At 35.2% G+C, this 24,903-nt stretch overlaps 3 protein-coding genes across 6 annotated transcripts; 2 read left to right on the forward strand and 1 right to left on the reverse strand.

The window, feature by feature from the left end:
* Positions 1 to 1,964: 1,964 nt before the first annotated feature.
* Positions 1,965 to 8,300, reverse strand: LOC130823981 (protease Do-like 5, chloroplastic). Of its 2 annotated transcripts, XM_057688834.1 has the most exons (8): positions 7,883 to 8,300; positions 5,508 to 5,654; positions 5,001 to 5,063; positions 4,815 to 4,904; positions 3,868 to 3,990; positions 2,914 to 3,001; positions 2,640 to 2,714; positions 1,965 to 2,323 (listed from the first exon to the last, which is right to left on the reverse strand). In XM_057688834.1, the coding sequence occupies exons 1-8, from the start codon at positions 8,129 to 8,131 to the stop codon at positions 2,217 to 2,219; spliced, it is 942 nt and encodes a 313-aa protein (XP_057544817.1). In that variant the 5' UTR covers positions 8,132 to 8,300; the 3' UTR covers positions 1,965 to 2,216. The 2 variants fall into 2 exon arrangements, with proteins under 2 accessions (XP_057544817.1, XP_057544818.1); XM_057688835.1 differs by lacking the exon at positions 3,868 to 3,990.
* A 5,427-nt stretch (positions 8,301 to 13,727) lies between these two features.
* LOC130823105 (glycolate oxidase 1-like) lies at positions 13,728 to 18,661 on the forward strand. Of its 2 annotated transcripts, none has more exons than XM_057687708.1 (12): positions 13,728 to 13,960; positions 14,963 to 15,160; positions 15,276 to 15,400; positions 15,837 to 15,883; positions 15,976 to 16,053; positions 16,597 to 16,721; positions 16,852 to 16,918; positions 17,257 to 17,328; positions 17,415 to 17,484; positions 17,728 to 17,828; positions 17,922 to 18,026; positions 18,239 to 18,661. In XM_057687708.1, the coding sequence occupies exons 2-12, from the start codon at positions 15,009 to 15,011 to the stop codon at positions 18,422 to 18,424; spliced, it is 1,128 nt and encodes a 375-aa protein (XP_057543691.1). In that variant the 5' UTR covers positions 13,728 to 13,960; positions 14,963 to 15,008; the 3' UTR covers positions 18,425 to 18,661. The 2 variants fall into 2 exon arrangements, with proteins under 2 accessions (XP_057543691.1, XP_057543692.1); XM_057687709.1 differs by having other exon boundaries at positions 14,978 to 15,160.
* Positions 18,662 to 19,121: 460 nt separating this feature from the next.
* On the forward strand, positions 19,122 to 24,448 carry LOC130823106 (glycolate oxidase 1-like). 2 transcript variants are annotated; one of them, XM_057687710.1, is made up of 12 exons: positions 19,122 to 19,627; positions 20,643 to 20,840; positions 20,956 to 21,080; positions 21,517 to 21,563; positions 21,656 to 21,733; positions 22,274 to 22,398; positions 22,529 to 22,595; positions 22,684 to 22,746; positions 22,830 to 22,899; positions 23,255 to 23,355; positions 23,546 to 23,650; positions 23,920 to 24,448. In XM_057687710.1, the coding sequence occupies exons 2-12, from the start codon at positions 20,689 to 20,691 to the stop codon at positions 24,103 to 24,105; spliced, it is 1,119 nt and encodes a 372-aa protein (XP_057543693.1). In that variant the 5' UTR covers positions 19,122 to 19,627; positions 20,643 to 20,688; the 3' UTR covers positions 24,106 to 24,448. The 2 variants fall into 2 exon arrangements, with proteins under 2 accessions (XP_057543693.1, XP_057543694.1); XM_057687711.1 differs by having other exon boundaries at positions 20,658 to 20,840.
* Positions 24,449 to 24,903: the final 455 nt, after the last annotated feature.

A 24,903-nucleotide genomic window follows, 5' to 3' on the forward strand; every position in this document is an offset into this window, starting at 1 on the left:
TATGTTAGCCGACTTACAAAAACGCTAATGGACTAGGAAGTAAAAAAATTCCCAACATTCACAAAATAATGATAAGAAACAAATGATGGTCATGGGCGGATTACGAAAAATTAAACTGGTCTCAACCTGTTGAAAAATCATCTTAAACTGAAATTATCTAGAATAGGTTTTAAGTCGATCAACTTGTGGTTCAATGAAGGTCCAAAATCTCAAATGATAGAACTGTTGACAAGATTCGAACTTGAAATCATGACAGGAGAATCAAACCAAACAATTCAGTGGAACCGGAAAATGGGGTAATTTGAAGGAAAACTTGGGGCAAGGAGCTGTTTTCATATATAAAGGAATCTGATATAATTTTTTTTGATACGAGACTAATAAGTTTTTTTACCACAAAATTAAAATATAACCCTAAATACTCATAAGAACGGTTATTAAAATTCAATAAATTAATAAAAATAACCCAATAAAGAGGAAAACTAACTCTCTTAGTGTAACACCCCGCCCCTCGGACCGCTGATGACTACTCTTGGAGATTGTAGACTAGCCCCACAAACCAACACAAGTCTTTCCAACGCACTTTGACCTCACTCGTGCGCACCCGGGAACACTTCCTAAGAGGTCACCCATCCTAAGATTGCTCCCCACCAAGCACGCTTAACTGTGGAGTTCTTAGCAAAAGAGCTCCCTAGAAAAAAAGATGCACCTTGTTGATATGAGTAGTCTATCATTCCTTTTTCAAACTAAACTTGGGTATTACACTCACCCCCACTTAAGAATACAACGTCCTCGTTGGACCGTAACTTCAGGATCTTTTCCCCCGCTAGGTGCACTGAACACTATCAGCCACGGTCGCAGGGTTGCTCTGATACCATTTGTAACATCCCGGCCCCTCGGACCGCTGATGACTACTCTTGAAGACTGTAGACTAGCCCCACAAACCAACACAAGTCTTTCCAGCACACTTTAGCCTCACTCATGCGCACCCGGGAACACTTCTCAGGAGGTCACCCATCCTAAGATTGCTCCCCACCAAGCACGCTTAACTGTGGAGTTCTTAGCAAATGAGTTCCCTAGAAAAGAAGATGCACCTTGTTGATATGAGTAGTCTATCATTCATTTTTCAAACTAAACTTGGGGTATTACACTTAGGAAGGTAAATTTAATTCTAAATTAGCATCCAAAAGCTACATATTGGCTATGAAAATCGAAAATGAACATTCAAATCTTGAATGAAACGAGAATAGAGTCTTGTTTCGATTGGAGTTGGTAATCATTTTAAGGGATTTTAGGTTTGTTGTCGAAACTCCTCTTCCTTATAACTTGGTCTATCAAACATATTAAGTCGGTTGGATCGTGTTTGGGCCATACATAGACGGATCAGAAACCACTTAATTCCAAACCCAATCCTTTTAGTAAATTGGAAAAAAAGTTCACAACCCTAACTTGATGTATATCAATTCAAATCAACCTTATTTCAACTTATTTAACCTCTTTAGAATCTTTCTTTCATTTTAGGATTTTTAACATTAACTACATTTTATATTTTAGTCCTCAATTTCAAACTATTATTTTATGAGTTGTTTATTTTGTATTTACTATAAATAAAAGAAAAATATTAAATAAATTAAGTTCAAGTTACAATGATTGACTTAAGTTAAAATCAACTTTTAATTGAATGGGTGAGTTGTACTAAGGAAAAATTGAAAAAATAAGCTAATTATCAAAAAAAATTCCCAAAATAAGTTTGGAAAATTTTAATTCCAAAATAAGTGTCCTCGTGTCAAAACTGAGGTTAGGTATATTCGCTGTTACTAAAAGCGAACAAAAAAACTAGTCAAAAAAAGGTCAAAATTCTTTGTTCGTTGTTACTTAGGAGATGGCTTATGGGATTCGTTCCGACAACATAGCCAAGTCGATTCCATCTACTTCTACAATACTGATAAAAATTATACACAACTATGCACAAGAAACTGGTAATTTTCTACTTCTACAATACTGATAAAAATTATACACAACTGCAATATGAAGTATAATACAAAAAATTGTACTCAAAATTATGCACAAGGAAAACATTGATATCTAGTATCTTACTATAGTTTCTATGTTACCCATAAAGATTTTTTTTGCCTGAAGATTGTAAGCACAACATAAAAGTACGTTGAATTTATCAAGTTTGTAGAGGCTTTGAGATATCAATATCAATTACGTCTCCGCTAGTACCTGTCGCTGTAAGGTGTTCCATAGACGATAAGAGCAGGTACAGTTCGTACTACCGTGTCAATCGGAATTGCGAAGTTCACACCAGAGGACATCGCAGTGCCTGCATTTGGGCAAGAGAAATGGTTAAAATTTTAACATCAAAAAGTTCACTTAAGCATGCGTTGTCGTTCATTGCAAGGTATGGGACTTGTCCCACATCGGTTGTGTATGCAATTGGTGTGGGGTTTATACGCAAATGAGCTCTTCAACCCACCAGGCTAGTCTTTTGGGTGAGTTCTCCTATTTGTCCTATAACAGCATGGAAATAGCAAATCGAATTGGATAGACAAAAGGACTACAAAGTGCAAATCCCAAGCTTCCTTACTCCTATGTAACATATATTACGATTATGATAAACCAAAGATGAAATTTCTCACCTTTAAGAGTAAATGTCGCAGTGTTCACACCAATCACATGCCCATATGAATCTATCAATGGCCCTCCGGAATTTCCTGCGATCAACATTGAAATAAAGAAAGTCTTTTATGAAGAAAAGAAATGCTCGCTAAGTCGTTAATTGTCTGTATGGAATATCTTGCTCCCTTTCTTTGCATCGAAAAGTGAGAATTAATGACAACCAGCACTCTTCAGTCTTCCTATACAACTTAGTATGAAATTCAAGGACAAATTGAAGCATTTAGCATAATTTACCAGCATTAATAGCAGTATCTGTTTGTATGGCTCCTCGAATGGCCTGTCCATTTGGTGATGGTATCTCCCTGCCCAGACCACTGACCACCTGGGTATAATAACTACCAACTATCATTTCATCTAGTGATTAATATAAGACATTCCTATCTTAATACCAACAACAGCATTCTATTACCCACATTAAGTGGCTCCCGTCTAGGCAGGGTTGGGAATTTTGATGTACGTAACCTTATCCTTATATTAACCAAAAGATCGACCGTTGATGGTAAACATGATCTCAACTTCACATAAAAGATGTGCACATCTTCTAGCTTTTAAATAGGGGAAAAAAAGAAGAAAAACAAAACTCACGGTGTTTGTATATGCAAGCAAGAGTATCTTATTATATAGCTAGTTCAACTAACAGAAAGATGTGCATGTTAACATTAATAGATTACAAGTTCACAACCCAATATTATTTTCTAAAGTAAAATAATGTATTGCTAGTACATGCTGGTATCAAGATGTGCGTAAAATGAGTTCTCATACAGCAGTAGAAGTAAACAATCAGTCTCAGGAAACTAATAAGTTCTGCACTCTATAAAGGTACACACTATGTTACTCAGACTCTTTATTTTGCTTCACGTACCCGTATCTAATCCTTGATGCTCGAACATTGGTATGGCACTTTGAAACTTCATTTTAGGAGTAAAATTGAATATTTAGACGTATCTGACACTTAGACACGTATCAGTATCCAATACCCGAGTCCAAATAACATAGGGTACACAACTACACATATTCTTTATTTTCTGAACATATTAGTGTTTATCAACCATGAAAAAGTAACTCAAACATCTAGCATTCTCATAATAAGCGCAACCGCTTTCTATCCATTCAAGAACTCTAGCACAATGTTCTAATCCCAAATAATACCCATCAGTGCTAGGAACCAAAGTTGGCTTAAGAAATTACCCCAGTTGTTAGAGTGTTTTCATATCCATAAGGATTCCCAATGGCAAAACAATTCTGCCCCACACGTAATTCGCTCGAAGTTCCAAGAAGAGCAGGCTTAAACTCTTTCCCTTGAGAATCAAACTACATCAGAAAGAATTAGAGCTTAGTCTGAAATCTAAATCATCAAAGGTACGACCAACAGTAACTCCACAATTACAAACAACAGTTGGGAGAAGACAGAATTAATATCATCATCTATGTGGGAGAATAATTGTGTTGTTGCAGAAAAGAAAAGTTGACGTGATTAACATAGGTGTAAAACATAAGTTTACATATTGAATAAAGGGTCTCAAATTCAAAGAAAACCAATATTTCTCCATTGATTCAAAGGGTAATTCAATCCAGAACTTCCCAAAACCAACTTTGATTGGTAACAACCAGACTTATGTAAAACTTCTAATAAGAACTACTCCCTCCGTTCCTTAAAATTGTTCCCATTTGCCATTTTAGGTTGTTTCATTTGTTGTTCTCATAAAGAATCGGATAAAATTAACCTTGTCTATCCTCATTTTAATATATGAACCCCACATATCTACCACTATAACTTCATTTTAACATTTTTGTATTGCTTATGGTTCCCACAGGTTTCCCACTAACTTTATTAACATTTTTTTAATAGTTGTGGTTTATAATTTTTCCACTTTCTTTGAATATTTTGTAATGGTTATGGTCCCCATTTTCCTCCCTCAAACTCAATATTCAATAAAAAAATATATCCACCATCTAAAAGATTCTATTTTTCTTGATTTTCGTGAATATTTCTTGAGAACTCGCTGTCACCACAGGATGCAGCTGAAAACACTAGAATTCTGGCTCACATAAGGGCTAAAAGAAGTCGTTGATTTTGTTGCTTATCCAGTGTATCTATGATCTATGAAAATTGAAAATAGAGCCTCATTTCTTACCTTAAGAACAGCCAGATCATATGATTGATCAAAACCAATGATCTTGGCCTCAGTTGAGATCCTATTTCCTCGGGTATCCACTGTACTAACCTATAAAATGAAACAAGATCATCAGAGCTCCTATAGGAAAAAAAATTCACTCCAGAATTAAGTAGGCATTATATCCATCAGTACGAGTTGCAAAACCTTACAAAACCGCTGTCCACTCTGATCAGTTGCCAACTTAGCCACAACATGGTAATTCGTAACCTGTCAAACAAAAGTAACATTCGATAATAACGAAACTGTAAATGAAATAATATTGCCTAAAAAAGTTATAAAGCACTGCAATGAATATTTACAAGTAATGTAATAACAAGGAAGAGAATTCTTAAGACTACGTATATAACACAAAATTTGGCAAAATTTTCCCATTGCTATCGATAAATCTTAAAACTTTTGGACGCTGCAATCTATTGCAGGCGCAAACTAACACATTTATCAAGTTCAATACTATGGCATATATATTTAGCATAAAAGGGATGCATGGATATCATATACTCCATTACCTAATGAATTTGATGTAAAATAATTGATGAAGGGAAAAAAAAAAAAAAAAAAAAAAAGAAAACATCCAAACTCCTTTTTAAGATAAGAAGCAAAATAATTGCAATGTAAGCTTGTTTATTAGTGAAAGAAAATAATCTTTCCTACAATGTGACCAAACTTGTCCCAGAGGAAGCCAGAACCTGTCCCCTCCACTTTTGCATTACTTTCATCATCTAGCAAGGCATCCTTTGAATTGTTGGAGTTGTTCAATTTTGATAGAACTTGAATAAAGACCACAGACGGTGACGTTTCCTGCAAGTTTTAAAAAGGTGCTAGGAAATTACAAATAATTCTGAAAATTAGATACGAGAGATTGTGCAAATATATGCGCACAAAGAAAAATAGTTCACGACAAGAACTATCTTAGGTGTTCTAGGGATACCGATTTATGCTAACAAGTATCAACAATAAAACAGGGAGAATCACAACATAATTTTACAAATAAAACCATCGCCTTATCTGAAGCAAGCCATCTATCACTTTTGGCTACTTTGCAAATTATGATGAATATCCAACAAACGTAAAAATACCATGTACTTCATTTATAGTATAGGTTATTAGTATAAATTTATGTTACTCGGACTCTTCATTTTGCTTCATGTGCCCGTGCCTGATCCTTGATGCTCGGACATTGGTGTGACACTAAGACACTTCATTTTAGGCGTAAAATTGAATATTTAGACGTATCTGACACTTGGACACGTACCAGTATCTGACATCAGTACCCGAGTCCAAGTAACATAGGTATATACATATCAAGTACCATCTATATTGACAGAAAAAGAGAAGCAACATTCTAAGAAGATTATGATCCCTGATAATATAGAAGCCAATACTTCTCTCAAAAATGACTTGAGCCTTAGCTGACTCTCAAAGCTCAAGCAAATAGTACCATCGAGTGTAATCCATACCTTCCTTCTTTTTTCCCCTATTCGTAGGCTCTTCTCTACAATCATTATCATCATCCACGTTTTTAAATAAACCTAAAATCTTATTAACCAAATAGTGGATTTAATGTCATATAAACTAATTACAATATTTTCACCTATTTCTCACTAATCATTAACAACCTGACAAACAATCAATCATATAAGCTTATTGCTTACTACAATTGTTAATCAACTTAACATACTTTCCAAAACCTTTATGAACGAAATGCCTCTTTAATATTACGTAAAGCAGCCGAATGACATTCCTACTCTAATCGATAACCAGTGACTGCAACTTACTAACATAGTAATAACCTCACATCCACAACTCATATATATTCTTTCCTTTAGCCTATCTTCACACAACTTTGTATGCTAGACTCCGACAGTCCATAACATTGCCAATCTACAACCATTTTCTCACTCCTTTATCTCCTAATATTGCCTCCAATCCACTTGCCCACATCTCACTTATCAAGAAATATTCGTCTCTAATGATACAGGCATACTTTCCATGGAATTAAATGCACAAATAAAGAAACAACCAATGTACTTACGCATTACGCCTTTTATACCAACATCATTATATTCGAGGAAGGCAAACCGATCACTGAGTTTTTTTCCCTCAAAGGTCTTCCATCCTGTGAGTTTTCTTTCAAATAGTAACATTTCTCCTAACAACATACCCAGTAGCAAATCCATATGGATTGGATGCCCTTAAGTATTTCCCTATACAAATACAAGCATTGCACTTTTTCCCACAATATTACTCCCTCCGTCCTGTAAATTTGCTACTAATTGTGACCTTTTCCTCACAATATGTGATATCATCATCTAGGAGTAGCAAATTCATATGGATGACAGGATGAGGGGGTAATATCTTATTGTTCTTTCTCTATTTCATGTTTTCATAACTATAAATTCATCACAAACCACAATAGCATACTACTTTTTTATTTATACACCAATATTTCCAGCAAACATTTGGCATAAGTAAAATTTCATACAAACAAACCTTCACTCTAACATAAATTTTAACTGAAACCCCAGCATTGAGGATCGGGTTTATCTACATTGGACCATGTACCACTTTCCCGATGTAAGGTCCTAGGTTCAGCTCTTGCTGCCACCTACCCTAACCCTCTCCTACCCTCCCCACAGCCTACTATGCATAGTGTTGAAACAGGGCCACATCGCATCGGTCGCGTTTTAAAGATTTTCAAAACAAACGAACCAATATTTTGTAGAAAACCGCATTTTAGGTCATATCAAGGATATCTTACGATTCGACTGATCTTTAGTCGTTACAATAACAGCATCACCCCGTTACCGCATCACAATCTATGCTACCATGTACTAAAAAAATGAAACGCCAGCAGAGTGAGACACCCAAGTCCCAATTACCCAGATCAACAACAAAATTAGCATAAGTGACAAAAAATCAAATGGCAATAAAGAAACAGAACAACTAACAAGTATAGCAAATTTACAAAGTTTTGGAAAAATGAAATTGTGATGAAATGGGTATTCATAATTCACAAAAAAAGTAACCTCAAAAACACGGATAATGGTAGTTTCTTCAAGTTCATCCAATTCACGGGCACCAGCAGAAAACAAAGGTACAGGTGAATTTGGGTTGAAATTAAGAAACAGGGTGAGAAGAGAAGCAGAAAGTAAGATGGATTTCCTCCTATTTACTGGAGAGGCAATTGCCGATTTTGGATGATTGGTCAATTTGTTGCAGTTGAGCCTGACGGAAATTGACGGTGGTGGACGGGCATAACCCAGCAAAGCTAGCATTATCTCGTTTTTACGGTACAAGATTATCCTTCCGGAATCCGGCTTTCCTACAAAGTTCAAATGGCATCCCTCCCAGCAACAAAGGGAGCAAATCGATTCTTACTTTTGCTACCATGACTTTAAAATTTTTAATTTTTAATTTTGATTTTAAATTCGATTTGTAATTTAGTTTGTTTTTAAAGGAGTTGTTTTGGTTTTGATTAGACTTAAAAAGTTTAAATTGAAATAATTTGATTTTGTTTGATTTTAGATTATGTATTATGGCCTTATGGGTATAATTTGAATTTGAATTTAAAAATAAAAAAATAACGGTACAAAAGAAGACGATATTACGAAAATCACTTAAAATAGTAAAATTAAAAATAAGGGTACTTATTCAAATTTTTGGTGTTTTCAACACCTTTTCCAACCACAGTGATACGCGAAGGGAGTCTTTTCATCTATAATTTTTCTTGGTAAATTATCAATGGTACTTCTGTGTTATTGCACTTTATCTTTGGTACCCCTGTATTTTTTGTAATTCCAATGGTACCCCCAACATATCTTGCTAATTACAAACGTAACACTTTTTAAGTTTTTTCCGTTAAATGGCCGTTAATTTTTTAATTTGACCTAACTATGGTTAGTTTCTTATTGCTTATATACCCAGGTGCATCCATTTCAAACACACGTTTCTTCTTCTTCTTCCCTTTTCCCTCTCCTCTTCCTTCTCTCCTTCCATGGCTGCTTCTTCAAAGTACTCATCATTTTGCGGTAAGGTGTATTCCGATACTACCAAAAGACCACCTGGAAGCCCTAACGTTAATTACATTGAAGTTGGTGATAGCTGGGTAAGGTTGAAGAAATGTTACTGTGACCCAACAAAGTTCTATTGTGTTAGGGTTTCGGGTTCAATTAACAATATGGAAAGAATCTACCATAAATGTATTTCATGCCAAGCATTTGAATGGGGTTATGATGCTGATTTGAAGGACAACCTTGATGAAGTTGTACTTCTAGAGATTCAAGGGGTTGCTCTTGTAATGATGAATGGGAAACAATTTAATGAACTTAAAGCTATTGTTCTAGGGTTGTCCAAGAAGGTTGATAGCTTACTTAAGGTTGTTGTTTTCATGAAATTTGTTGTAATGTTCTACCTACTGTTGATGGTTCTTGCCATTGTAAAGTAAGATTGTAAGCATTGAAATGGTTTCTATCTATGTAAGCTTAGGTGTTATGTTGGTTCTTGCCATTGTAAAGTAAGATTGTACTTTATCTGTCATTCCAATACACAAGTTCATGACCAAAAAATTTAGATCAATATGCATACCAAGTTGGAGTTATTTATCCATAATCATACATAATTCATACAAAAGAGGATTAGTAATTACAATCACAAGAGGATTAATCTACTATTCATCCTAATTCAGTCAAAAGTTTAGTAATTACAATCACATAACAAAAATACTATTCACTTTGCTTTGCCCTTTCCCTTCTTTGATGCCTTCTGCTTTACTACTGACTTCCCCTTGCTCTTGAAAGTTGAAGCTTCATTAGTGTTTCTTGCTGCCTTTTGTTTTTTTTGTTGCCCCTCCCTTGCAAGTGGCCTTGTTATGACCAAAATATCCACACTTCCCACATTTTATTGCCTTGCTCCTCTTTCCCTTCCTCTCTACATCATCACTTCTCTTTCTGTTCCTACAAGGCCTACCAACACCTCTTTTGATCACAGGAGGTAGTATAGTAGGGTGCTCAATAGCTGGCCACTTATCTTGGTCAAGGATAAGTTTAATGCTGTGACCATAGGTAGGGTGTCAAACAAATCGAGTTGGATCATTTTTAGGTTTTGGTCACATATAAATGGGTCAATAGACCCTTAACCTGAACCTAACTTGTTTATTAAATGGGTTAGAAATTGAAACCTCGACCTGATCTGTAGCAGGTCGGGTCAACCTGCTAAATAACCATTAAACCTGCTTTTTTTTGTTTGATTTTATTCGATTTTTTCAGGTTATTGAACCTATATATTTCAGGTCATTTGACCCATATACTTTAGGTCATGTGACCCATTTTTTCAAAATTTAAAACTTAAACACATAAACATTCACATTTCATAATAAACATGCTTCAAAGTTCAACTATCATCATTCATCATATTCATAACAAGATAATACTATCTTGCTAGATGGCTGCATACTTCCTAGTTAAAAAGTCTTCAAAAGTCAACAAATAAGCAAAATATCACAACAAATTGTTAAGTTGACAAGCCAAAACCAAAAGCATCATAATTAGTTTCTACAAATCATCATAATCTAAAATATGGTGGCCGAGTAAGATGCTTTTGAGCTGAATTCAAAATCGAAGAACAAACACTGAACAAAAGAGAATAATAAAATCAGAGGCTTAGGGTTCTTGAAAATCAAAGAACAAACCCATAACATTAGAGAATAGAAAAATCAGAGGCAGAGAGGCTTAAGGTTCTTGAATAGCAAAATCAGAAGAAACCCAAAACATTAGAGAATAGCAAAATCAGAACAAACTCAAAACATTAGAGAATAGCAAAATCAGAACAAACCCAAAACAAGACATAATAGCAAAATGAGTGGGTTAAGGTTCTTCAAAATCCAAGAACAAACACAGACCAAAAGAGAATAGCAAGATCAGAACAAACCCAAAACATTAGAAAATATCAAAATAAGAACAAACCCAAAACAAGACATAACAAAATGTTGAAATGGGTTTGTTCTTATCAAGATCAAAGAACAGAACAAAACATACAAGCAAAATCAAACCCAAAAAAAAATCGAAGAACAACAACAAACTGAAGAACAACAACAAACGAAAAAATCAAAGAAAATGGAAGAACAAGAGAGAAAAAAACTAAAATAACATACCTAGAAATATAAGAACAAGAGAACAGTGGGTTAGGGACTTAGAGTTCTTATGAAAATGTCGAAATGGGTTTTATGAAAATCGGAAAATGGAATGAACAGGGAAGGGGAAATACCGGCCCGAAATGGGTTTTAGTTTTATGAAAATGGAATGACTAATGAAATAAGTAATCAGTAAAGTGTAAAGAATTAAATATAAAGTTTTAGGTTAAATATTAATGGGTTAATATCAGATAATATGGGTTGATCAGACCTGACTGACCCATTTAATAAATGGGTTATACAGGTTTTTTTCGGATTTAAATATTCAACCTGAACTTAACCCATTTAATAAACATATCAGGCCGGGTTGACCCATTTAATCAATTGGGTCAAAAATCTAAACCCAAACCGACTAATTTCGAGTCGGTTTCAGATCAGCTTAGCAGGTCGAGTCAGCTTTTGCCAGCCCTAACCATAGACCAACTTATATTTCTCCACTAAATACCATTCATGAACAAATGATTATGGATCAAGACCTTTATGAAGAATAGCTCTCATTGCATGCCTACATGGTATGCTAGTGAGTTGCCACACATTGCAAAGGCATGTGTGTTGGTTCAAACTGCGAGACAATACCCTCCATCACCTCATACTCCCTGGACTAGACATTAAAGCCCTTCAAGACCTACTCTCATTGCACAATACTTGAACTCTCTTCACAATATTTGGACACAGCCTCTCCCAATCTTCACAATGACATGGTTGGACTGAAAGATTCATCATCATTCTCATTGAGCAAGGATCCTATTCCAGATGCAGCAGCAACCTCCTTTTCCTTATTCTGTTGCACTAGTCTTGCAGAATTTCTAGTAACTGCCTTCATGATTCCCTTTCTTTTTAAAGTGGTCTTTAGGATTTTTTTAGTCAAACTAGATTTTGTCTTAGTAGTTTTCTTTGGGGTTTTCTTTGGTGTTTTCTTTGGTGTTCTCTTTGGTGTTGTCTTCTCCACATTACCTTCATCATTACCTTGACTCTGGATAGGCTCAGTAGCTTCAACATTAACTTCATCAACTTGGTTTATCTCATTCAAAAAGTCAACATTTTCAATGATCACATCATTGATGTTACCAGGGGATGGTGGGGGCTCCATTTCAGTCTCAACATGTCTGCTCTACTTTCTAAGAACAGGTAGTTTGGGCCTAAACTCAATCTTGGTGATTTTTAGCCCTTGGGCTTCACAATAGGGTTGGAATGGGGTCCATTTCTATAGCAAAATCATCTTCATTCACAGCAGGTTCCTCACAGACATCATCAACGTCCATATCATCAACAAGTTGTTTCTCAGGTATTACAGGGGTTGGAATGGGATCCACATCATCATCAACATTCAACACAGGCTGTTTCTCATAGGGTGCACTAGGGGTTGGAATTATCATAACAACATCATCATCAGGTTCTGCAGGGGTTCGATTGGGTGTCAAATCTTTTTTCTGTGCATTCTGCTTTAAGAATTCCCTAAGCCTCCTAGCATTATCTAACAGGGCATTAGGTTTTGAGTCCCCTACATCTACATGGATGCAAATACCGTCCTTACCCTTATTTCTACTAAACATCCCAACAATGCTTTATCATCAAGTAGTTGAACATGTCTCTTTTTGTATACAAAACTAAAACTGAGATGTTCAGGCATCAAATGTTCCTCCTTCTCGGCTTTATCCCAATAATCAATGATCATGTCTGCAAGTTAACTAGGTCGACATCATCAACAAAAACTTCCATCTCTTTACCCTTGTATACAAATTTCAACATCACACTATCATCCATTTAGAATATATAAACAAAAAATCAAAAAAAAGTCCAACATCAATCATCCATTGCACAACAGATTCAAAATTCAAAAAATCCCTAATTATTAGGGTTTAGTACTTACAAAACGACTCAGAACACTTTTAAACCACATAATTCAAGAACAAAACCCTAATGATCGCAACATTTAAGGCGACAAAATCAAAAAAATTGCACCATTAGACTCGACATTTAGGGCAAGAACTCAAACAACTCAACATCTTGCATGTACAGAATGAAAGGAGGAAAGATTAGGGAACTTACCAAAGTGAAGTAAAGCAGCAATGAGGAAGAAGAAGCTTCAACAATGGCGTACTCAACCCAGGAAGATGATGATGATGAAGACAGAGTAAGCAAGTATGCGTTAGGAGGGAAAAGGAAAAGGGAAAGCAAATGAATTAGAAACTAACCATGATTGGTTTTTTATAAAATTTAACAGCCACTTAACGGAAAAAACTTAAAAAGTGTTACGTTTGTAATTAGCAAGATATGTTGGGGGTACCATTGGAATTACAAAAAATACAAGGGTACCAAAGATAAAGTGCAATAACATAGGGGTACTGATAATTTCTCATTTTTCTTTGCTTCTATATTGTTAGTTATATTTAAAATATTTTTAGAAAAAAATTTTTTAAAAGATTTTTATGAATTTAAGAAGTTAAAATATATAATTTTGTTAGATTTATTTTGATATATAGCATTTTAATATGTATTTTCTACAAGTTTTTCATAAAATATATCTATAAATAAATAAACATTAATGCTCAAATTTTACTTGATAAATGTGTAAAAAAATAAAAAATAAGTATACAATCAATATTGTGTAAGGACGATTTCTCTTTAAGATACTCTTCGTAAATGAATTGAACAACCCAGATATAATTATTAGCATATAAACTCCTTGTTTTAAACTGCTTTGACTAGTGCACTTTGAACCACAGATTTTAACTGTACACAATAGATATTACAAGTTTCAACGATAACGTGATCCAAACTTGGAGTTGGATAACCATAGATTTGAGTTTTCATTGCTTTCTAATTTCTAACTTTTCCTCCAACAATTTGATTGAAACCGGGAGTTGAACAACAACAATCAATAATCAACATCGGTTAGCTTCGAATCCATTTTCAGGTCGGTAATCTCATTCACTCCATTACGTTACTGTTGTTTTGACTGCATTAATGGATTCCTTTACTTTTCTATTCGTGCTTCTGTGATAATTACTATCTCTATGGCTTCCTTTCATCTTAATTTATGATCTTCGTTGATTTGATTGATGCGCACTTCTTTATTGTTGTTAATTTTCAACTTTTATCAACGAATGTAAAATATAATTCTATATGAAATTATGAACTAAACATAACGAAATCAAATTTAGTTCCTTTAAGGTTATGGAAAGGGCACCGAGAATCGAACTCGGTTTCTCCTCGGAAAATTGACCTTCTCAAAAGTAGGTCTTTTAGTGATCTGTGTTAAGGTTTTCAAAGTTAGGAGTTTAGGACAGGACAGGAAAGGCCATGCCAAAAACATTGTTATGTTTAGAATTATTATTGGGCTACAGTCCAGGCCAGGCCATGCCATTAACTCTCTGAATGATTGATTCCTTCTTTATTCATGTCATTTTCCTGATGAATTGAAATTTTCCTCATTAAAGCTTGATTATAGTTTTTATTAATGCTTACTAATTTTTGGTACTTTTAGTTATTTGTGTTTTCAATATTATTCTGATGGAGCCAAAAAGTTTACTTCTTTATTACTCCCTTTGTGGCTTTGTCCCCATCGATTCCATATGATTCAATGAGCTTTTTGACCCATGTTTCAAAGAATAGGTTTCAATGAAATATGATTTTGTGTTGATATTAAAACATTTGAATTACCATGGGATAAATATTTTTAGCATATAGAAATTTAATCATCGTTTTTTTTTTATTTTACCATTTTGTGCTTTCTTGTGGACCTAGCTAACCCCAATCTTTTGGGATTAAAGTTTTGGCGTTGTTGACGTCCTTGTTGTACTTTCCTTCCTCTTTTTATGTCACTATGTTAGCTTCTAATTTGTTGAAGCTTTTCTAATCTGTCTTGCTCCGGTCCTTTTTTTTCTGTTATTCATGAAGGTGATCTCATTGTTTACAGCCTTGAAATTTTCAGCTGAAAGTGACAACGTTTACTTCACGAGCCTATGGCTACTAGCATGATGGAGATAACAAATGTCTCAGAATATGAAAAATTAGCAAAAGAGAGGCTGCCAAAGATGGTTTATGATTATTATTCATCAGGTGCTGAAGATCAATGGACTCTTGAGGAGAACAGAAATTGTTTCTCAAGGATTTTGTAAGGGTCTGACCTTTCAAGCCACAGTGTATTCGTTTTTAACTTAGATACATTGTGTTTTCTGGATTGTATTTTTCAGTTAATCAATTTAACATTCCTTCCTATATTGTTATAGGTTCCGGCCTCGAATCCTCATTGATGTAAGCCAAATAGATATGACAACTACTGTCTTGGGTTTCAATATTAGCATCCCAATCATGATTGCTCCTACTGCTATGCAAAAAATGGCTCATCCAGAGGGTAAATTGCTCAGTCTTTGATGTTCTATGTAATTTGTATCTACTTTATTGGTTAGGCCCCATGTTTTAAAACTAGTGCTGTAAGCAACATGCTCCATCATCAAATGTAGTTTTGAAGCTGGAATTATACGCAGCACATTAAGTGTTTACAGTACCAGCAGATTCCTTTTTTTACTGATCATGAATGTTTATGAGCATGCCCATTTTTATGGTTTCCTCTAAGCATAAGGAGCAGCTTCAATTTATGGTGCACCTTTTTAGCTGGTTATGATTAGATATTTTAAGCTCCGTGGCACATATTCTACAAACTCTTACTGGGTTGCACTAAACCCTTTTAATCACTCAGTTTCCTCTTGAATGCTGGCTTGCCTATGATCTGATACTAGAAATAAGACAAAAACTCCATGTTCTGATGAGAATGAGACATTTTTTTGCAGGAGAATTGGCAACAGCCAGGGCAGCATCGTCTGCTGGCACAATTATGGTTTGTATTCTTATTTCTTGTAGTTCTAGTAATTTTAAAGTATGCCTCATCTTTTTGCGAGCCTGACGTTTCGACTTCATTGCTCAATACAGACAATGTCGTCATGGGCAACATCTAGTGTAGAAGAAGTTGCTTCAACTGGAAATGGAATTCGTTTTTTCCAGCTCTATGTGAGTATGAATGGGCTCTCAATGTTTGTTGTTATTGTTGTATGAATCAATCTTAGTAACTTTTATATTTGTTGTTTCTTAGTCTCTTTTCGTGTCTTTCATTCATGAATCAATCTTAGTAGAAGTGTGTGTTTTTTAAAGAAAACCTGGTGATTTGAGTGTAGAATCTTGGATTCCAAGTGCTGGGCTTTTCAGCGTCTATAGTGTATTTTACTAAGTACACATATTTCTGTTTGTATTTAGAGTATTCTTGGTCAATTTCTTAGATTACTTTAAGTTGATGGATGGAACATGAAGAAAGTCAACTAATGCAACGTGTGCAAGCTCATTTTTGCCTACTAGACTGCATATTCGGTGGTCTAATGTCGACTTGGCAGTTCGTCTGATTTGTTTTTAAGTTTTATGGAAAGTTATTGAAGCGTCTAGAAGGTGCATCAAAGGGATGTAGGGCAAAATATTTGCGTGTTTATGTGATCTTTCTTGCCTTCTTTTCGATTCGTCCAATGTATGATCGCTTATGATGACTGTATACTTACAATCTAGGTAATGAGAGACAGGAATGTTGTTACTCAGCTTGTTAAACGAGCTGAGAAATCTGGTTTTAAGGCTATTGCTCTCACAGTTGACACACCCAGGGTTGGTAGAAAGGAAGCTGATATTAAGAACAGGTACTTAAAATAGGTTTTCTTTTGCGTTACATCCTAGTAAATTCAGAGCAAAGGCTTTAAGTTAGTAAGCTTCCTTTTCTGAAAAGTTTTGTATTAGTGTACTGTTGAGTCCATGATTCATACCGTGCAGATTTACTCTACCACCATACTTGACTATAAAGAATTATGATGGGCTGGATATTGGTAAGACGAATCAGGTGAGTGAAAGCAAGACATTTCATCATATGGGGTGTTTTTGGCAAACGAGTGATAGCTGATTGGAGTGGCATATTTGACTGGCTGATTTTATCAACTGGTTTTCAACCCGCTGCTATAAGCAACTTGTTTAAAAACAACTTTTTCTTAATAACAAGATGTTTCAACTAGCTATTTCCCCATGCACTAAAATCATATGTTTTGACCGTCCAACCCTCTATTTGTGCCAAAATAGGTCAAAATCGTCCAATAAGCTATTTTGCCAAACACCCCCTACTGTACTTAGTAGTTCATTTAGATTGGAAATCTTACACCTCTTTATCCTGAATTGAATTAACAGACAAATAACTCGGCGTTAGGTGCTTATGTAACTACTGAAGCTGATCGCCATGATCCGTCATTGAATTGGAAGGTGAATGATTTCGTCTCTAGAACAACTTATGGACAAGTACATGTTTAGCAATGTGTTAGGCTTTACTTTGCTTGTGATTTGTGCAGGACATAGAGTGGCTTAAGACCGTCACCAAGTTGCCAATTCTACTAAAAGGGGTGCTCACTGCTGAAGATGGTAAGTAGAGTCTAGGTGACTCGTTCGAATTCTATAATGGTTGGACTTTAGAGTCAACTACATGTCGTTTTATTATAGAAGTTGGCTTGTATGGCCAATTACAGTACAACAGAGCCTTAATCCCAAAAATCAGGGTCAACTGACTTCTAAGAATTTACTGCACGAGTGAATAATGGTTAATTAGGTAATGTTATGTTCATGTTATGATCTTGGATGTTAATCGGTAAGTATGTTTATGTGCAGCAAGACTGGCCGTACAAGCAGGTGTAGCGGGAATCATTGTCTCGAACCATGGAGGTCGACAGCTTAATTATGTTCCTGCAGCCATTATGGCTTTAGAAGAGGTACAAAATCACATTTACTGCATACATGATACATAGTACTCCTAAGTTAGTTCAAGTTTGGATGATTTGCGCTTGTTCTTGTGTCATATACAGGTTGCGAAAGCTGTGAAGCGTCGAATTCCTGTTTTCCTAGATGGTGGTGTTCGTCGTGGCACCGATGTTTTCAAAGCATTGGCTCTAGGGGCATCTGGAGTATTTGTAAGTGAATCTGTTTGTTGTGTGTACAAATTTACGTTTGAGTATGATATCTCGATTGGGTTGATTACGAATCTTGTGTGTCTATAAATATCTTGACAATTTGGCTTGTTATTTCGGGTTGAGTCTGGCCATAGTTGGTTTCGAACATATGTAGTTGTGTGCATATGCTTAGTTTCTAAAAATTTATTTGCATATTTTATCTTTGCTTTCAGATTGGTAGACCGGTCGTTTTTTCACTAGCCGTTCACGGAGAAGCTGGTGTGCGAAAAGTACTACAAATGCTTCGTGATGAGTTTGAGCTTACCATGGCATTGAGTGGTTGTCGATCAATCAAGGAGATTAGCCGTAACCATGTCACAACAGAATGGGAAACTCCCCGGATTTCCCCAAAGTTATAAGTTCAACTAATTATCATTAGTAGAAAAAATATTATATGCTACGGTTTTAAAATTCTTTATGATAGTTTTTCACCCCAAGCATAATGTGTTCATTTGTTATTATGCTAATGAGTGTTGGGGCTTCTTGGTGACTAGGGGATTGTTGTTAGAGACAAATTTTTATGGCTTCAACAATGTTAGAAACAAATGGTTTGTTTGGATTGTTAAATAAAGTTATCAAATTAGTAGATTAATGTACCAAGACTATAGAAACCCTACCCCTAGTATTTAATATACGTTTTGAAGAAAATTGCAAGAAATGTGATAAAGGTCGAAACTTAGAGTTGTTCTATTTCCAACTTTGTTGGAATTTCCCATAATAATGTTGGGAAAAAAATAATTTGCCCTTAGCATTAAAAGGTAAATTAATATTCAACCTATAAATGCCACAGCTACATCGACTTTCTCTAATCCAACCCAATAATTTAAATTGAGCCTAATTTTTGAAAAATATTTTTACAAAATGAAGAATTTTAAACCCAATGCTTTAAGTCTCTAAATAGTTATTTTAACCCTTGGTGAAAGAAGGTTAAGGCTCGAAATAGAAATTCTAACCCTCAGCAATTTTAAGCCTTATAAGTTATAAAGACTAAAGAATATTTTATTAATAAAATTAGACATTTGGAGAAGGAAGATTAAAATTTAAAATATGAGTTTTAAGCCTGTTTTAAGGCTTGAAGTTGATATACATAAAAAAATTTTTAATGGACTCAACCACTCGTATACATGCTGCATGTGACGTCTCTTAAGAGATCTAACCGTGTAAATTCTTTAGCCTATCCTTATAAGAAAATTTTGCTCTGTATTTTACAAATTCTTAAATAAGACGGTTTTATGATCATATTGTTTCTATTAAGCTGGTCAGGTATATTTGGTTTATTAGAGTTGTCACTTGAAATTTTAAAGTGATCAATTTAAATTATGAACAGACCGTCCCATCTTGATACGAACGCCGGAATACGAACCGATATTAAGCCGTCCAACGGTGATATAGTCCCAGTAAAGAATTTGTAAAACAAATTGTTTTTTTTCCTGCAAGTAAGATTGTTTGAGTTTTCATTGCTTTCTAATTTCTAACTTTTCCTCCCAACAATTTGATTCAAACTGGGAGTTGAACAACAACAATCAATAATCAACATCGGTTAGCTTCGAATCCATTTTCAGGTCGGTAATCTCATTTACTCCATTACGTTACTGTTGTTTTGACTCCATTAATGGATTCCTTTACTTTTCTATTCGTGCTTCTGTGATAATTACTATCTCTATGGCTTCCTTTCATCTTAATTTTATGATCTTCGTTGATTTGATTGATGCGCACTTCTTTATTGTTGTTAATTTTCAACTTTTATCAACGAATGTAAAATATAATTCTATATGAAATTATGAACTAAACATAACGAAATCAAATTTAGTTCCTTTAAGGTTATGGAAAGGGCACCGAGAATCGAACTCGGTTTCTCCTCGGAAAATTGACCTTCTCAAAAGTAGGTCTTTTAGTGATCTGTGTTAAGGTTTTCAAAGTTAGGAGTTTAGGACAGGACAGGAAAGGCCATGCCAAAAACATTGTTATGTTTAGAATTATTATTGGGCTACAGTCCCGGCCAGGCCAGGCCATGCCATTAACTCTCTGAATGATTGATTCCTTCTTTATTCATGTCATTTTCCTGATGAATTGAAATTTTCCTCATTAAAGCTTGATTATGGTTTTTATTAATGCTTACTAATTTTTGGTACTTTTAGTTATTTGTGTTTTCAATATTAATCTGATGGAGCCAAAAAGTTTACTTCTTTATTATTCCCTTTGTGGCTTTGTCCCCATCGATTCCATATGATTCAATGAGCTTTTTGACCCATGTTTCAAAGAATAGGTTTCAATGAAATATGATTTTGTGTTGATATTAAAACATTTGAATTACCATGGGATAAATATTTTTAGCATATAGAAATTTAACTATCGTTTTTTTTTTATTTTACCATTTTGTGCTTTCTTGTGGACCTAGCTAACCCGGTAACCCCAATCTTTTGGGATTAAAGTTTTGACGTTGTTGACGTCCTTGTTGTACTTTCCTTCCTCTTTTTATGTCACTATGTTAGCTTCTAATTTGTTGAAGCTTTTCTAATCTGTCTTGCGCCGGTCCTTTTTTTCTGTTATTCATGAAGGTGATCTCATTGTTTACAGCCTTGAAATTTTCAGCTGAAAGTGACAACGTTTACTTCACGAGCCTATGGCTACTAGCATGATGGAGATAACAAATGTTTCAGAATATGAAAAATTAGCAAAAGAGAGGCTGCCAAAGATGGTTTATGATTATTATTCATCAGGTGCTGAAGATCAATGGACTCTTGAGGAGAACAGAAATTGTTTCTCAAGGATTTTGTAAGAGTCTGACCTTTCAAGCCACAGTGTATTCGTTTTTAACTTCGATACATTGTGTTTTCTGGATTGTATTTTTCAGTTAATCAATTTAACATTCCTTCCTATATTGTTATAGGTTCCGGCCTCGAATCCTCATTGATGTAAGCCAAATAGATATGACAACTACTGTCTTGGGTTTCAATATTAGCATGCCAATCATGATTGCTCCTACTGCTATGCAAAAAATGGCTCATCCAGAGGGTAAATTGCTCAGTCTTTGATGTTCTATGTAATTTGTATCTACTTTATTGGTTAGGCCCCATGTTTTAAAACTAGTGCTGTAAGCAACATGCTCCATCATCAAATGTAGTTTTGAAGCTGGAATTATACGCAGCACATTAAGTGTTTACAGTACCAGCAGATTCCTTTTTTTACTGATCATGAATGTTTATGAGCATGCCCATTTTTATGGTTTCCTCTAAGCATAAGGAGCAGCTTCAATTTATGGTGCACCTTTTTAGCTGGTTATGATTAGATATTTTAAGCTCCGTGGCACATATTCTACAAACTCTTACTGGGTTGCACTAAACCCTTTTAATCACTCAGTTTCCTCTTGAATGCTGGCTTGCCTATGATCTGATACTAGAAATAAGACAAAAACTCCATGTTCTGATGAGAATGAGACATTTTTTTGCAGGAGAATTGGCAACAGCCAGGGCAGCATCGTCTGCTGGCACAATTATGGTTTGTATTCTTATTTCTTGTAGTTCTAGTAATTTTAAAGTATGCCTCATCTTTTTGCGAGCCTGACGTTTCGACTTCATTGCTCAATACAGACATTGTCGTCATGGGCAACATCTAGTGTAGAAGAAGTTGCTTCAACTGGAAATGGAATTCGTTTTTTCCAGCTCTATGTGAGTATGAATGGGCTCTCAATGTTTGTTGTTATTGTTGTATGAATCAATCTTAGTAACTTTTATATTTGTTGTTTCTTAGTCTCTTTTCGTGTCTTTCATTCATGAATCAATCTTAGTAGAAGTGTGTGTTTTTTAAAGAAAGCCTGGTGATTTGAGTGTAGAATCTTGGATTCCAAGTGCTGGGCTTTTCAGCGTCTATAGTGTATTTTACTAAGTACACATATTTCTGTTTGTATTTAGAGTATTCTTGGTCAATTTCTTAGATTACTTTAAGTTGATGGATGGAACATGAAGAAAGTCAACTAATGCAACGTGTGCAAGCTCATTTTTGCCTACTAGACTGCATATTCGGTGGTCTAATGTCGACTTGGCAGTTCGTCTGATTTTAAAGTTTTATGGAAAGTTATTGAAGCGTCTAGAAAGGTGCATCAAAGGGATGTAGGGCAAAATATTTGCGTGTTTATGTGATCTTTCTTGCCTTCTTTTCGATTCGTCCAATGTATGATTGCTTATGATGACTGTATACTTACAATCTAGGTAATGAGAGACAGGAATGTTGTTACTCAGCTTGTTAAACGAGCTGAGGAATCTGGTTTTAAGGCTATTGCTCTCACAGTTGACACACCCAGGCTTGGTAGAAGGGAAGCTGATATTAAGAACAGGTACTTAAAATAGGTTTTCTTTTGCGTTACATCCTAGTAAATTCAGAGCAAAGGCTTTAAGTTAGTAAGCTTCCTTTTCTGAAAAGTTTTGTATTAGTGTACTTTTGAGTCCATGGTTCATACCGTGCAGATTTACTCTACCACCATACTTGACTATAAAGAATTTTGAGGGGCTGGATATTGGTAAGATTGATCGGGTGCGTGACAGTGCGATATCAAAGCAGAATATACTAGTTGTCTAACGAGACTGGAAATCTCACACCTCTTTTTGAATTAAATTTACAGACAAATGACTCTGCATTAGCTGTGTATGTATCTTCTCAAGTTGATCGGTCATTGAACTGGAAGGTGAATGATTTCTTTTGTAAATAGCTCATTGACAAGTATATGTTTGCAATATGTCAAGTGTTCTCTGCGATTATTTTGTGCAGGATGTAGAGTGGCTTCAGACCATAACCAAGCTGCCAATTCTGCTGAAAGGGGTGCTCACTGCCGAGGATGGTTAGTAGAGTTTAGGTTGAATTCTATAGTGATTAGTTTTAACGCCAACCACTTGACTGTTCAATCTAAAGCGTTGATCCTACATAAAATTTCGGTCGCTGATTTTTCTTTTTAATGATAATATCATTATAGCACTAATGAAGTACTAAAAATAGGAAAAGACTTCTTAAAATTATAAAAATTTGATCGAAATTACTATTTATTAGAAGTAATCACCAATAGTATCAAACTTGTTTAATCCCAACCGCAGTACAATTTCCCAAATTTTCAAATCTAGGATTAGGAATACTAGGATGCTTTATAAAAAAAAAGAAAGAATACTAGGATGCTAATCAGTAAGCATGTGTATCTGCAGCAAGACTGGCAGTACAAGCAGGTGCAGCAGGAATCATTGTCTCAAACCATGGAGCTCGACAACTGGATTATGTTCCAGCAACCATCATGGCTTTAGAAGAGGTACAAAATCACATACCCTGCATTTATAGTAAATGTTGATCGAGTAAGAAAAGTACCCTTTGAGTTATTATAACCATTTCTAGATTATATGACTGAGAAATATGCTGATTATATGACTTGGGAGGCGTTTTAGATGGCTTGTACATTGCAGCATGTCTGAATATCATGCTCGTTCGTCTGTCATCCATAGGTTGTAAAAGCAGTGCAAGGTCGAATTCCTGTTTTCTTGGACGGTGGTGTTCGTCGTGGCACAGATGTTTTCAAAGCATTAGCTCTTGGGGCATCCGGAGTATTTGTAAGTGATTTTGTTTGTGGTGTACATGCTGCTCTGTTTTCTGGCAATTCTGGTCTAATAGCTATTCCCTTTGCTCCATTGAATTTGCTACACTACATTTCGAAAACTCTCTTCGATTTGCGTAATTTGGCAAATTCAAAGTGACAGGCGTAACAGTATAGAACAGAAATTGAACATATTAACTGCTCCCTTTTCCACTTAAGAAACGTTTCCATACCAGTGAGTTTGGAGAAAAAAACAATGCTTAATGGCTTTATCTTTGCTTTTAGATTGGTAGACCCATCGTTTTTTCATTAGCTGTTCATGGAGAAGCTGGTGTGCGAAAAGTACTGCAAATGCTTCGTGATGAGTTTGAGCTTACCATGGCATTGAGTGGTTGTCGATCAATCAAGGAGATTAGCCGTAACCATGTCACAACAGAATGGGAAACTTTCCGGATTTCCCCAAAGTTATAAGTCGAACCAAGCATCTACATCTTGTGTAACTTTCGTGTTCATTATCAGGTAGACTTTAATGCAAATTAGAGTTGCCCGTTCTTGGTGACTCGGGGGCTTGTTTGTTGTGTAAATTTTTATGATGATAACTTTGGTGTTGTGGTTGTTCTTACAGTCTTGTACCCATAAATAATGTCCGAAACAAATGGATGGTTTGGATTATCAAATAAAATGTCATGTAAACAGACAAATGTGCTAGGTTATAGAAACCCTGCCCAAGTATACAGCACACTTTTGGAAGAAGATTGCAATGTAAATGATAAAGTTACAACCTTTAAAACCCAAGCATATTTGTTCTACTTGTAGTTTTGTTGTTTTCATTTGTTCCTTGTATTTCTTTTTTTACACTCTAGTCCTCTCTTTGAAGGGAGTGAGGAAATGGATTGTCCGTCACCTTTCCTCACACAAACCCTGGTTTCGAGCGAGATATTGGGTTGATGATGATGGTGATTTCTTTTGTTTTCACCGAGTCTCTCTCATGTGAATGTTGAGTGCCTTTTATGATCATTCATATGCAGTGATAACTACTACATAGACTTTCCTTAAGCCTAGAGATCAAGGATTTGTCTCAACGCAATAATTATTAATATTAACTTTTTATAATTTTGTAATTTATGCGCAACTAGAGATATTAAGGCTTTAATAATTACCTTGGCAAACGTACCTAAATCAAATGGACAAAGTCTTTGAAATGAAGGGAATACGTTAATTTTGCTACATTATCACAAATATTCATCACCTCGAAGATAGGTTCAAGAT

Source organism: Amaranthus tricolor, chromosome 9 (genome assembly GCF_026212465.1).
Source record: "Amaranthus tricolor cultivar Red isolate AtriRed21 chromosome 9, ASM2621246v1, whole genome shotgun sequence".
Classification (NCBI taxonomy): Eukaryota; Viridiplantae; Streptophyta; class Magnoliopsida; order Caryophyllales; family Amaranthaceae; genus Amaranthus; species Amaranthus tricolor.